At 40.6% G+C, this 12,563-nt stretch overlaps 1 protein-coding gene across 3 annotated transcripts in view; it reads right to left on the bottom strand.

Annotated features, from left to right (window-relative positions):
- The window catches only part of LOC140739506 (regulator of G-protein signaling 14-like), a 125,963-nt gene that overhangs the window by 99,521 nt on the left and 13,879 nt on the right, over positions 1-12,563 (bottom strand). For all 3 annotated transcript variants that reach the window (XM_073067866.1, XM_073067868.1, XM_073067867.1), the window contains exon 2: positions 11,832-11,853. In XM_073067866.1, coding sequence (XP_072923967.1) covers positions 11,832-11,853 — 22 coding nt within the window. The remainder of the gene's footprint in view (positions 1-11,831; positions 11,854-12,563) is intronic.

Below are 12,563 nucleotides of genomic sequence, written 5' to 3'. Positions count from 1 at the left end.
CAGACAGCCACGAAACAAAGGAGACCGTGGAACCTAGTCAAAGAAAACATCAAACATCCAGCAAGGGAAAAAAGACCAAAACATGCAAATGGAAAAAAAAACACAAAAGAATATCACACAGAATATTAAACATCAGAATGTAAAGTCCTTGAAGCAATCTAGGAGTGTTCAGTTCAGTTCAATTCATGTGTCTTTCGTTGACTGCAGGCCAAAGACAATCTGCCCCAATCAAAATCACGCAAAATACCTTGCCCCATCTATCCCTGAGAATTCTGACATCCAAGACACTCCATGTTCCTTCATAACAATGTCAGCTATTGTACATTCAGTGTTTATCTCTTTGCCTTTTGAATGCTGTTCCTAAACCTTTCCATCTCTATCTACTGCTTTCCTCCAATAAGATGTTCATTAAAACCTCAGTTTATTCTCAGCTGCCCCATGAACTCTTTACATGGCCAGGTATACTATCTTTTTCTGTTAAAATTCCTGATTGCTGGGAAGTCTTTTTGATGCTAAAAATGCTGAACAAGTACAAACACTGGTAAGAATTTGATTCTAAGCAAATATTAACTAGCAGCCCTGAGAAAAACTTCTCAATGGTAGTTTCACTTAAGGTGCAATAGCACTCGAGTTGGAATCAGAAGAGCATTTCTTAAATTATTTAAATATGACAGGGGTTATATCCAGATAGAACCCTATTATCATAGGTGACTTCATTCACCAACTGTATCACACCCAAGTGTTACCCGTTAAGGGAAAGAAAACAGAATGGATCTAGTCAAAAAGTCAGAAATAAAAGTAAGAATGCAGATTGAAGTTACATTTTTAGGCAGATGATTACACATCCACAGAAAGATAAAAATGCCTGGTTCACATATCACATTACATCTTTTGTGAAAACCTCAACTACTGAGAAATGAAATGCAAGTAACAAGTAGGGACATGTAGAACTCTCAAATTTTGTTAGAAATAAATTGTGTTCCTCCAAGAGGACAACAAGCCTTCGGCTCAATACATCCATGCCAAGCAAGCTGTCGATCTGAGCTAGTCCCATTTGCCTGCATTTGGCCCAAATCCTTCTAAACTTTCTCACATACATATCTGTCCATGTTTTTTTAAAGATGTATCTGTCACTGCAGCTTCCCAACCCTATAGTGATGTTAGCTTATTAGAGATGCTATATTATTGTAAGATCACGACATATATTCTATTGAGAGGAAGGTGTACTAATTTATACTTTAGTCACATAATTGACAAGTGCACCATATTTTGTATAAGGAAAACCCATTGAACCACTCAGACAGACCATAGTATGAAGGCTAGATAATAAACCATTTGTTGAGCCAGACACAGATTTTGAAACCAAGACTTTACCCAAACCACAATCATGAAAATCACATTAGAAAAATGTACTCACCAGATTTTCTGTAACTGTATCGGCTTTTAAACAATGCTAAGCGTCTCAAACTAAACATGTTAATCTCTACACACGGTAGCATAATTACCAAGGGCTCTTCAAAATCCTGAACTATCCCTTCCTCCTTTCTCCCACACAATTCACAGGAAGTGATGTTCTAGTTCCCAAACATGTTATGTTCACTTAGTCTCACTTCTTGTGGCCATTCTCCGCTTAGGTAAATTCTCCTCATCTTCCCCTCTCTTTTTTTATGAAAAGACCACAGAGTTACTTCTGAGATCCCAGGTCACATCACAAAAACTGATTATTCCCTCATTAATTACCATACTGAAAGTTTCCATTTCTTGCAAATTTGCCACTGAGTTCCTTTCTTTACAATGAGCATTATAATTATGTACTTCACTGGTGGCTGTGCATGGGTATATAAAGCTGTTGGAATTTCGTAAAGACCCAGACCTTCAATAAGCTTTCATCTCCAGCTGAATCATTTCTATATATTACTGACGAGTTGTTTGTAACTTGAATACAAGAGAGAAAAATCTCCCTTGCTTGTAATGTAGAAACGTTAAAATTCATCCAGTAGAAACCTTTTAGCTTTAAGTAGCTAGCAGGAATGAGAAAAGAAAAATGGCTTGGATCGGACCCTAGTTACCATCATATAAGACTCTACGTAAAAAATCTATATTAGATGTTTCACAATGCTTTGATAATGTTACAGTAATAAGCTTCTTCCTGATTGTTAAGTAGTTTTATTACTGCAATACTGGGGTTAGTTTCAGCATCACAACGCTTTCCCAATTTCCCTAAAGGGAACTGAATACATGAAATGGAGCTCATCATGTTGCTTGGTTTGCTAATCCTTTCTGATTGATTCTTATCTCCATGTATGGGTTAAAGCCCATTCCAGAGACATCTAAACAACCAGGAATGAAGTACTGGAAAAGAGCTGCACCAGGCACTGCCCCCGGCTTAGATGATACGGCTACCCATTTTAATGGATAATAAAGTTAAGAGGGCACCACGTGAGAAGGAGTGGGGACTTCTGCTTTGATACAGCTCTGTGTATGTGCTGGTCTTCCTCTTTCCATCAACCAATATCAACTTGCAGTCTCAACCACCAGAGTGCTTCCAGAGGTCTGTAATGATAATGCGTGAATGACTAATAATTAGTCATCTGGAATACCCTCAAATCCTACTCATATTTTATCACTGTGCGCTAACCATCCCGTGGTCTGTACTGAACTGCTCATTAAGTTTTCTGTAAGCCATGTGACAATCCGTATCCAACCGCCGAGTTACAATTGAGCGACACACTCTCAATGCACATCATTGTCTGTCAAGTGCATGACAAGCTGACGTATTTCGTGTTTTGGTAAAATTGTAAAGTTTTGAGAATAGTAGTGGAATTAAGATATAGAACTGCTGTAAAAAAAAAATGAAACACCTGGTTTAGTAACCTTGAAGGGAAATTAACTCCATTCTCCCACCAATGCGATTGATTTTTGACATTTTGTTTTCCTTGTTTGATATTATTTTAGAATCGGTGATGTCAGAGTTTACCCACCCATACTTGCCCTTGATGAGCTGCCCAGTGAACCTGTTGGGAAAGGTGATTAAGAATGTTGACCTCCTAATCATGAAGGGATGGTGAGATATCTCCAAATCTAGAACTCTGGACATACAGTTGCAATGAATTAACAAGGTAAGAAGCAGCAATAACAAATATGGTCAAATTCTCCAGCACATGTTCCAATATGGCAAAGCTACAAACAGCCAAATGCAACACCTCCTCACGAATATATAGAAAGCTGTTGTTCCCCAGGCTTGACAGGTAACATGCTAACCCAGTCATTCTCACATGATCATGTAGAGTTACAGAGTCACGCAGCACAGAACAAGCCCTACTGAGGACAGGGCGACCTAGCGGATAAGCTGTAAGGTCAGTGGGTGAACGAGAGCAGCTAGAGGGTGAGAATATAGACAAAAGGACCTTTTCACTTGCCACCACCCAGGCAACCAGTCTTTCCAGATTCATCCAATCTAGTGACTTGCATATGGTGTTCACAGTTTGGTCTCTTCTACAGCGAAGAAACTAAATATAGATTGGCTGTGGTTTCATCCCACTTCCTTTCCAGTCCCAAAGAAACATCTCAGCCTGAAACGTTAACTGTTTACTCATTTCCATAGATGCTGCCTGCTGACAGGTAGCTCCACTGCTGAGCTCCTCCAGCATTTTGTGTGTGTTACTATAGACTGGCTGACCATTTTATGGAACAACTGCAATTAGTCTGCGTGGGCAACCCTGAGCTTCCTCTTGCCTAAGTCTTTAATGTTCTATCCTACTCCCACAATGACCTCCTGCACTGTTACAATGTGACCCAATGCAAGTTTATGGAACAGTAGCTCAGATTCAACTTGGTCACATTGTAGCTTTTTAGATTAATTGTTGATTCCTATAACTTCAGATAACTTGAATTCTCAGTCTGTTTCAGCCATCCATCTATGATGTTAACTCAGCTTGTTGGATTTTTCTTTCTCTCTCTCTCTCTCTCGGGAACTGGAGAACTTTGCCAGCCTAACCTGCCAGGTATGTCTTCATGTTCTGCACTTCACAACTCCCACATTCCTTTGGCTATGATCTCATTCTCTAACTGCTCCTATTCTCTCGTTGTCCAGATAACATTGTTTTCCAGCTTAGCCAAATGTTCACCATTGTTTTGCCCCATCACCCCACTCACCCCATCCTCACTGCAGCTTTAAAAGTTGCTTTTGTTTCTTTTTTTTAGTTCTGATGAAGGGTTTTCAACCTGATTATGTTTCCCTTCCAACAGATGTGACCTGATCTGCTATTTCCAGCATTCCCAGTTTTTGGTTAAGCTCACCACCGTGACTCCTAAGGGTACTTTGGTGATGGACAATAAATTCTGGCCATCCCAGCAACATTCACATCCCACTTATAGTGTGATCTCTTCTTATCAAGTTGGGAAACAGACAGTTCTGAAGAGTGACTTCGGACTCCGTTTCAGCTGATTGCTGATCTAGAAATAAATTTGCACATACCTTGGTGGTCCTTCTATCTGTAACGTGCAACCCAGAGCTAACTCTAAAGGTTATGGTGAAACCCTGTGCATGAGCAGGCCTTCATATAACTCCAGCAGCTGGGTGTGCCAGAATGTGTTAACACTGCTGAAAAAGAAACAACTAAACCATTTTCCCAATCATAGCCAGAACTGTTGCAAACAATTAAGTTTTGACATTAATTCATTCATTCTCATATTCAGTAACAAACAATTAAAACCTTTCAAATGGTTAACTAGTTTTTAAAAATCCTCTGCAAACAGATTAAATCAATTCAAAATGCTTCTTGCAACTTAACATGTCATAAAAAACAACCAATTATCTCAGTTCTTGGAATTATTATCCTCAAATGAAGTAACTGGAAGAATATTCCTTTATCAGTGATCTAGACACAATAACCCCATCTTCAGCTGATTTTTCCTTCCCTCACTTAGCATAGGCTACCTATTTCTCGACTCTGTGTAGAATTCATTGCAGGATCTGTCACTTCCTGGATTGCGCGCAGAATCTAACATCAAGATCACAGTCAGGCAAACAACAATGAGAAGCTGCCTGCAACCCCACAACTTCTGCAATGGGCTGTGTCCATCAGTCAGAACATTGTGTATAGGAACACACAGAAAATGCTGGAGGAACTTCTTCAGGACTCAGAAAAAGGTCTTGGCCCAGAACTTCAACTGCTTATTCACTTACATAAATGCTCCAGCATTTTGCATGTGTTGCTTTGGATTTCCAGCATCTGCAGACTTTCTCATGTTTATACATTGAGTACAGGAGCTGGGACGTCAAATCCAATCAAGATCAGATCAAGCTTAATTGTCATTCAAACATAGGTACAGCTGAACAAGCCAGCGTTCCTCTGATGCCAAGGTGCAAAACACTCAAAACAGCAAGCAAACTTCAAAAAAGCAAGTAACATAATTAAAAATAGTCAGCAAAGAAGCATATCCAATCCAAAAAAAAAAACATTTATGTAGTCCAAGACCCTGAGCAATGATGTCTGGCAATTGATGTTATGGTCTCCCAGCAATGCTGCACAATCCAGCCGGCCATTCCACCGCTCGGACACGGGAGAGTAGCACTGATGGGAGAGGCCAGGCCCCAGCTGAGCACAGACACCACACTGTAGCACTTCCACATCTCTCACCTCATCTGCAGCAGCAGGCAAGCCCAAGGCTTCAGGCCTTGTCTTTGCTACAACCGAGTCTGCACAGCTCCCAAGACGTCTGTCCTGCCACCAGAGAAGAGTAACAGGCCTGCAGTAATTTAGATTATCACTGTCCAACAGAGTCTTACACCCGCAAGTGAAATGTCTGAGACACTCTCCCATGGTTATACTGTATCAACTTCAATGCTTCTAAGTGGCGAGCGTCAACACGGTCTGCAGCCAGGTCTGCTCCTCCAAACCCAAACTGGCTCCTCCGACATCTCAGTCGGCTCCTCCAATAACCTGACCATCTCCTTTCCTGATATCCCAACCAGCTCCTTCTCCAAGATCAGGGCAGACCCCTTCAATACCTCAGCCGACTCTGCCACCAACACCAGTCCAGTTACTCCAATCAAGGAACAGCTCACTGATGGAATAGTCCTGCAGACCCAAAATTCTTGGAGTCGAATTGTCTTTGGATCGTAAGAAAACATATTTTACAAAGCAAAAAGCTTTTTTGGTGCGTTCGCATGTGCCGCCATCTTGCCAGACATGGAGATCATGTTCTACCTGCACAATCAGTTCAATGAAAACACACTTTGAGCATTGCATGCAATTCTGATATTTGGAAGATACCCCTAAATGGGAAAAGTTGCAGAAAACATTCACAAGGATTGTATCAGGATTGGAGAGTTTGGGTTATGAAGGGAGGTGGGAAAGGCTCAGGCTCTTTTCCCTGGAACTTAGGTTAGGAAAGCTTAATAGAATTTATGAAGTCCTGTGGGTCATATATAAGGTAGATGGTTACAATCTTTTACCCAGGGTAAAAAGTGTGTAAACCTAGAAGACATAGATGTAAAGTGAGAGGGGAAAGATTTAAAAGGGTCATGAGGTAAACTTCACACAGAAGGTGATATGTTGAAAGAGCTGTCAGAGGAAGCAGGTGAGCTGGGTACAATTATAACATTTAAACGACATTTAGATATTGAATGGATAAAGACAGGATATGGACCAAGTGTAGGCAAATGGGACCAGCTTGGATAGACATCTTGGTCAGCAGGATGAGTAGGCTGAGGAGTCCGTTTCCATGCTGTATAGTCAATGTATCAATCATACTAAACACCTGTAGAGGAAGCATGACTTTGTCTTGGGTAATATGGTGTAATATCAAGGGGCTTTAAGGATAATTTAGGAGGCGAATCTTTCCCATGGCTTCAGAGTCTAAAATTAAGAATCACGGCTTCCAAATAGAAGGCCAACATTCATAGTAAAGCTGAGAGGAAATTCCTTCTCACAGAGGATGTGAAAGCTCTTGGGTTTCACCACCCAAGAGATCTCAGCAGGTTCAGACACTGTACATTCAGAGAAAAACGGATTTTTACACTCGGCGGCCACTTTATTGGGTACACCTGTACACCTGCTGGTTTATGCCAATCCAGTCATGTGGCAGAAACTCAATGCATTAAAGCATGCAGACATGGTCAAGAGGTTCAGTTTCTCTTCAGATCAAATGTCAGAATAGGGAAGAATTGTGATCTAAGTGACTTTAACCATGGATTAATTGCTGGTGTCAGGCTTAGTGCTTTGAATATTTCAGAATTTGCTGTTCTCCTGGGATTTTCATGCACAAATAGTCTCTAGTGTTTACAGAGAATTGTGCGAGAAAGAAAAAAAAAATCTTACAGTGATCTAAAGTTCTGAGTGTGTAAAAACACCTTGTAATGAGAGAGGTTAGAGGACAATGGCAAGACTTGTTCAAGCTGACAGGAAAGCAACAGTAACTCAAATAACCAGACATTACAACAGTGGTGTCCAGAAGAGCATCTCTGAACGCATGCCACTATGAACCTTGAAGTGGATGGGCTAGAGCAGCAGATATACAGAATACTCAGTGCTACCTCCAGAACCTAATAAAGTGGCAGCTAAATGAAAATATTGGAAAATCCTGCCTAGGTAAAGGTACTGGGATCGAATAACAACACAAAATGCTAGTTTTCAACACCACTTCAGTACTTTTCCTTTTATTTTTCACAATTTATTTTATTTAATTTCTGATATTATATACAGTATATATATTTATACTTATTGGAATGTGTAGTTTTTGTTATTATGAATTGCAAGGTACTACTGTGGCAAATTTCATGACATAGGCTGAAGGTATTAAACCTGATTCTTCATTTTTAAAGAATATATTTAGGAAGCAGGCTCATAAACACCCTAAAGCCACTGAAACTCTCATATCTACTTCCTCTTAAAACTTCACGCGAACCACTCCTAAATAAAACCTAAATTACTAGAAAAATTCTAGACAAACAAAATTACTCAATTCTGACCTAATTTGCCAGATCTAACCAGTATCCAGTATCATGTCAGCTAGGGTGGAGCAGTGGGTTTGTTAATGGGTTTGAAAATGAATTGATCTTGAATTAAATCCCACAATTTGAGAATATGAATTTAACTCAAAATCATAGAGTTGAAATAAATAACTGTGTGTAAATTTAGTCTTTGTTTATTGAGGAAGGAAGGAAATGCATTGTGTCCTGACCAGCATTTGTTTATCATTCAGAACACAGTAATGTAAAACTGTGCAAAACAAGAAGTTCATTTAATTCCTTGGGGTTTACACTAAATGAAATGGTGCTTTACTGCACTGTGTTTGAAAGCCAAATTACAGCCTGTTCATTGTGTATATTACTATTGGACACTGACACTGATTTACACATATGGATATCTTAATTTCAAATAGCCCCAAACTCACTTTCTGGTTGACAGCTGACCCATTATTGTACACCATATGTCAAAGCTCCAAATAATCACAAGTCTAGGACCCTATAGCACACTTTATCCCCAGATTTTAATTATCTGTGCAATGCACTTTTTCCCATCTTCTCTGTTCACTGATTGTGGTTGTGCAATAGTAACTAAGGGTTCTCTTCACCATATGTGATCTTTAGATGTGAGTGTTAAATGGCATTTGACTTTAGGTGTGTATTATTCCTGACCATGACCCAAAGCTGATATCAGGCAGGTAACTAGAAAAAACATTCAGAAGAAATTCTAAACTAATGATGCAAGGACCAAATGCACCTTCTATTTACACCCTCTCCCACAGCTGCCCTATTATTCTTCAAAATCAAACATTAAATCATCTCTTTCAAAGACAAATACCACCATGTTGTGAATATTTCAGGTGGTTAGACACAGTTAGAGCACAATCATTTCTCAGATTCTGTCCTGCCACACCTTGCTGTTTCAATAAGTTCAAATCTCATTAAAAAATTGACTTAAAGAAAGCAAAGGTCATTCGCAGGAACTTCATATAGATGTGATTAGACAAAATTTCAAACAATGCCGTATAAGGATACATTTGGACAGGTGATCAGTCATAGAGTTAAAGAAAAGTACAGCACAGAAACAGGCCCTTTGGTTCATGCTGAACCACTTAAACAGCCTACTCCCATCGACTATAGCCCTCCATACCCCTACCATTTATGTAACCATCTAAACTTCTGCGAAACATTGAAATCAAGCTTCTAGACAGACTTCTAAAGATGTGTGATGGAGATCGATATAGATGTGTGGTATTGACTGGTTGCATTACGGCCTGGTATGGACACACCAATCCTCTTAAACGGAAGCGTCGACAAAAAGTAGTGCATACAGCCCAGTCCATCATAGCTAAAGCCCATTGAGCACATCTTCATGAAGCACTAATTCAGAAAAGCAGCATTGAATGGCAAGGACCCTTACCATTCAGGCCATGGTCTGTTTTCACTGCTGCCATTAGGAAGAACATACAGGAGCCTCAGGACCTGCACCACTGGTTCAAGAACACCTTAACCATCAGGCTTTTTAACAAGAGGGGATAACTTCATTCAACTTCACTTGCCCCATCACCGAACTGTTCCCATAACCTATGGACTCACTTTCAAGGACTCTTCATCTCATGGTCTCGATATTTATTGCTCATTTATTATTATTGTTATTTTTTTCTCTTTCTTTTTGTACTCGCACAGTTTTTTGTGCCTGTTGGTTGTGTGTGGTCTTTCATTGATTCTATTGTGTTTTTTGTATTTACTGTGATTATTTGCAAGAAAATAAATCTCAGATATGTATATGGTGACACTTGTTTGCATCATGCCCTCTTCAGTTACCTGATGCAGTAGCCATAGCCTTTGGCCAGAATCAGATGGCATCGGGTAGTACTCAATCTTCATAGAGTGTTTTGACCTTTAACCACTATACTCTCCAGTTGGTGGGTCAGCAGTGGTGGTCATCTGCTGCTGACTTCCAGCTCAACTCCTCTCGCCGACTCCATATCCAGCAAGAGGCTCTTTCTGCTTCCTCTCTCATCCTGCGAGCTGCTCTTGCTCTTTTCATCAAGGCCCAGTGCAGACAGTAACCTTGCCAGGAACCCCGTACAGCCGATCTCCACGGGGAATAGCCATGTCTTCCATCCTTTGTTCCTGCACTCCTGGACTAAGGACTGGTACTTCAGGGCCATCCTCTCATGAGCCTCCTCCCATCCTTCCTCCCATGGTACTGTGGGCTCCACCAGGATGATTTTCTTGGACTAGAGTACGATGTCCGGTCAAAGTGTGGTTTGCACCATCTCCAGCTTCCTCCCCACATCGATCCTCATCTCCCAAGATTTGGCAGTTTGCAGCAGATTGGATTTAGGCCTCTTTGATATATCTGGTGTGGCCCTCTCCTGATGAAAATGACTGCCCTGTTTGCCTCTCTGCCAGCTGGTCTCTTTTTACACCTCTCCCACTCCAGTGTGTCAGCAAGGGGCAACAAGACCTTGTCGTGGTGCCACATATACCAACCTTGGGTTAAAGCTCTTTTGCATCCTGACAGTATGTGTGCCACAAAGCTTGCAGTCAGGGTGCTCTCTCAGCCCCCATGCGTGCAACTGTGAGAGAGTATCATACACAGAGGGTAGGAGGAAAGAAATGTGGAAAGGCTCCAGTCTCCAAAGCTCTGCCCAAGTTACCTTATACTTAGGAAGATCTCATTTCATCCAGGTACCCTGTGACCCCAATTCCACTGCCTTCGATACCCGCCTTTCATCCATATATGTCACATATGTGTGTATGTGTGTGCATATATACTTTATAATAAATTTACTTCGAACTTTGAACTTTTTCTCATAATGTTGATAGAAATCTAGAAATCATTCAGACAAAATGCCTTTTGATGATCAAAGCAATTGCTTATTTTAAGGCTGAAATTGGCAGATGTTTGTATAGATTATGTGCAATACACAGAATTAATTTGGCATGAGAGCCCTCCTCAGCCAAAGAGCCAACATCACCACATCACCTGGTGCCAGTTGAAAAAGCTGGAAAGGCTGTTGCGGTCAGGCTCAGTGAGGGAGCCTAGAGAGAAAAAGTGATGTTAACTTCTCTATTGGAATACATTTTGAATCAACATTTCATGCCAGAAGGTAGGTGCTCACAGAGACTCTGCTGTCACTCTGCAAGTTGGGAGATAGCACAGGTGACTGAAGTACCCTCTGACAGAGCCAGGTCTAACTGCAGAGGGTTGTGGATACAGATCAGTACATCATGGAAAACAGCCTCCCCTTTATGGACTTTCTACACTTCTTGATGCTTGGTAAAGCAACTAACATAATCAAGGAACCCACCTGTCCAGAAATTCTCTGTTCTCCGTGTTCCCATCGGGGAGAAAAGACAAAGGCCTGTATACACAGGCATGTACCACTGGGCTCTAGGACAGCTTCTACCCACCATTAAGAGACTATGAATGGAGACTATTGGTCCCCAAGTACAATCAGATGGACACTTGACCTCACAATCTATCTTGTCATGCATGGCCTTGCATCCCATTTTCTGCCTACACTGCACAATCTCTGTAACTGTAACATTTTATTTTGCATTCTGTTATTGTTTTCCTGCTGTGTTTTGTACTGTCTCTATGCACTGATGTGAGGAAACAAACTGTATGGATGAGATGTAAAAGCAAGGTTTTCACTTGTATATACATCAGATGATAATAAACCAATTAAAATTTGCACATATTCACAACACCGTTATATGCTGTCAAGGCCTGGAAATTTGCACTTGTTCCAGGCCTGTCCCTTTAACTCCAAATGCACTGATATTTTAGTTTTCCAATCCTACCACAAGTGTTGTCCTTTGCTTGTCTCCATATCAGAATACTAACCTCCATCTGAAATGGCTGTAGCCTAGAAAAAAAACACAGAATGAGATGAGAAGTTTTACTCACAAACTGCAAATAGTTAAACACGCAAATTTATTTTACAATATTTACATATATGCCAGCACTTAGTATTACCAACATCATTGCTCCCAGCTCTAGCTAGCAATTATAAACATCAGAGCGAAACATTCAGAAGAATAATCTGGACCCACAATTCTCTGTCACAAATTGATCCAATTTTCACAGGCAGTAATTGACTCTAGCTGCTCTTCTTTGAGAACAATATTATAGCGGTTAGCACTGCAGCCTCACACCTTCAACATTCTGGGTTTAATCCTAGCCTCTGGTGACTTTTTGTCTGGAGTTCACATGTTCTTCAGGTGCTACAGTTTCCTCCCATGTCCCAAATATGTACTCTCAGGTTAATAAACTGCTGTAAATTGCCCTAATAGGAGAAGGGGAAGTGAGGGGAGAGAGCTGATGGACATATGTGAAAATACAGATTACAGGAGCATAAGTAGGCAAATCAAACTGATGGGTGTCCTCTGAGAATTGGCATTGACTCGATGGGTCAGATGGACTTCTGCTGTGTCATAACATAATATGTAAAATATAGTATATTCTACATCTTAAATGATTAATGATTCAGTTACAAGTCCCGCAAGCATTATTACTGACTTTAAGGTGCTTGTCTATGAATCAGAATCAGGTTTATTATCACCAGCATGTGATGTG

The sequence above is a fragment of the Hemitrygon akajei genome, chromosome 15 (genome assembly GCF_048418815.1).
Source record: "Hemitrygon akajei chromosome 15, sHemAka1.3, whole genome shotgun sequence".
NCBI lineage: Eukaryota > Metazoa > Chordata > Chondrichthyes > Myliobatiformes > Dasyatidae > Hemitrygon > Hemitrygon akajei.
This window is presented reverse-complemented; position numbering and strand designations above follow the sequence as displayed.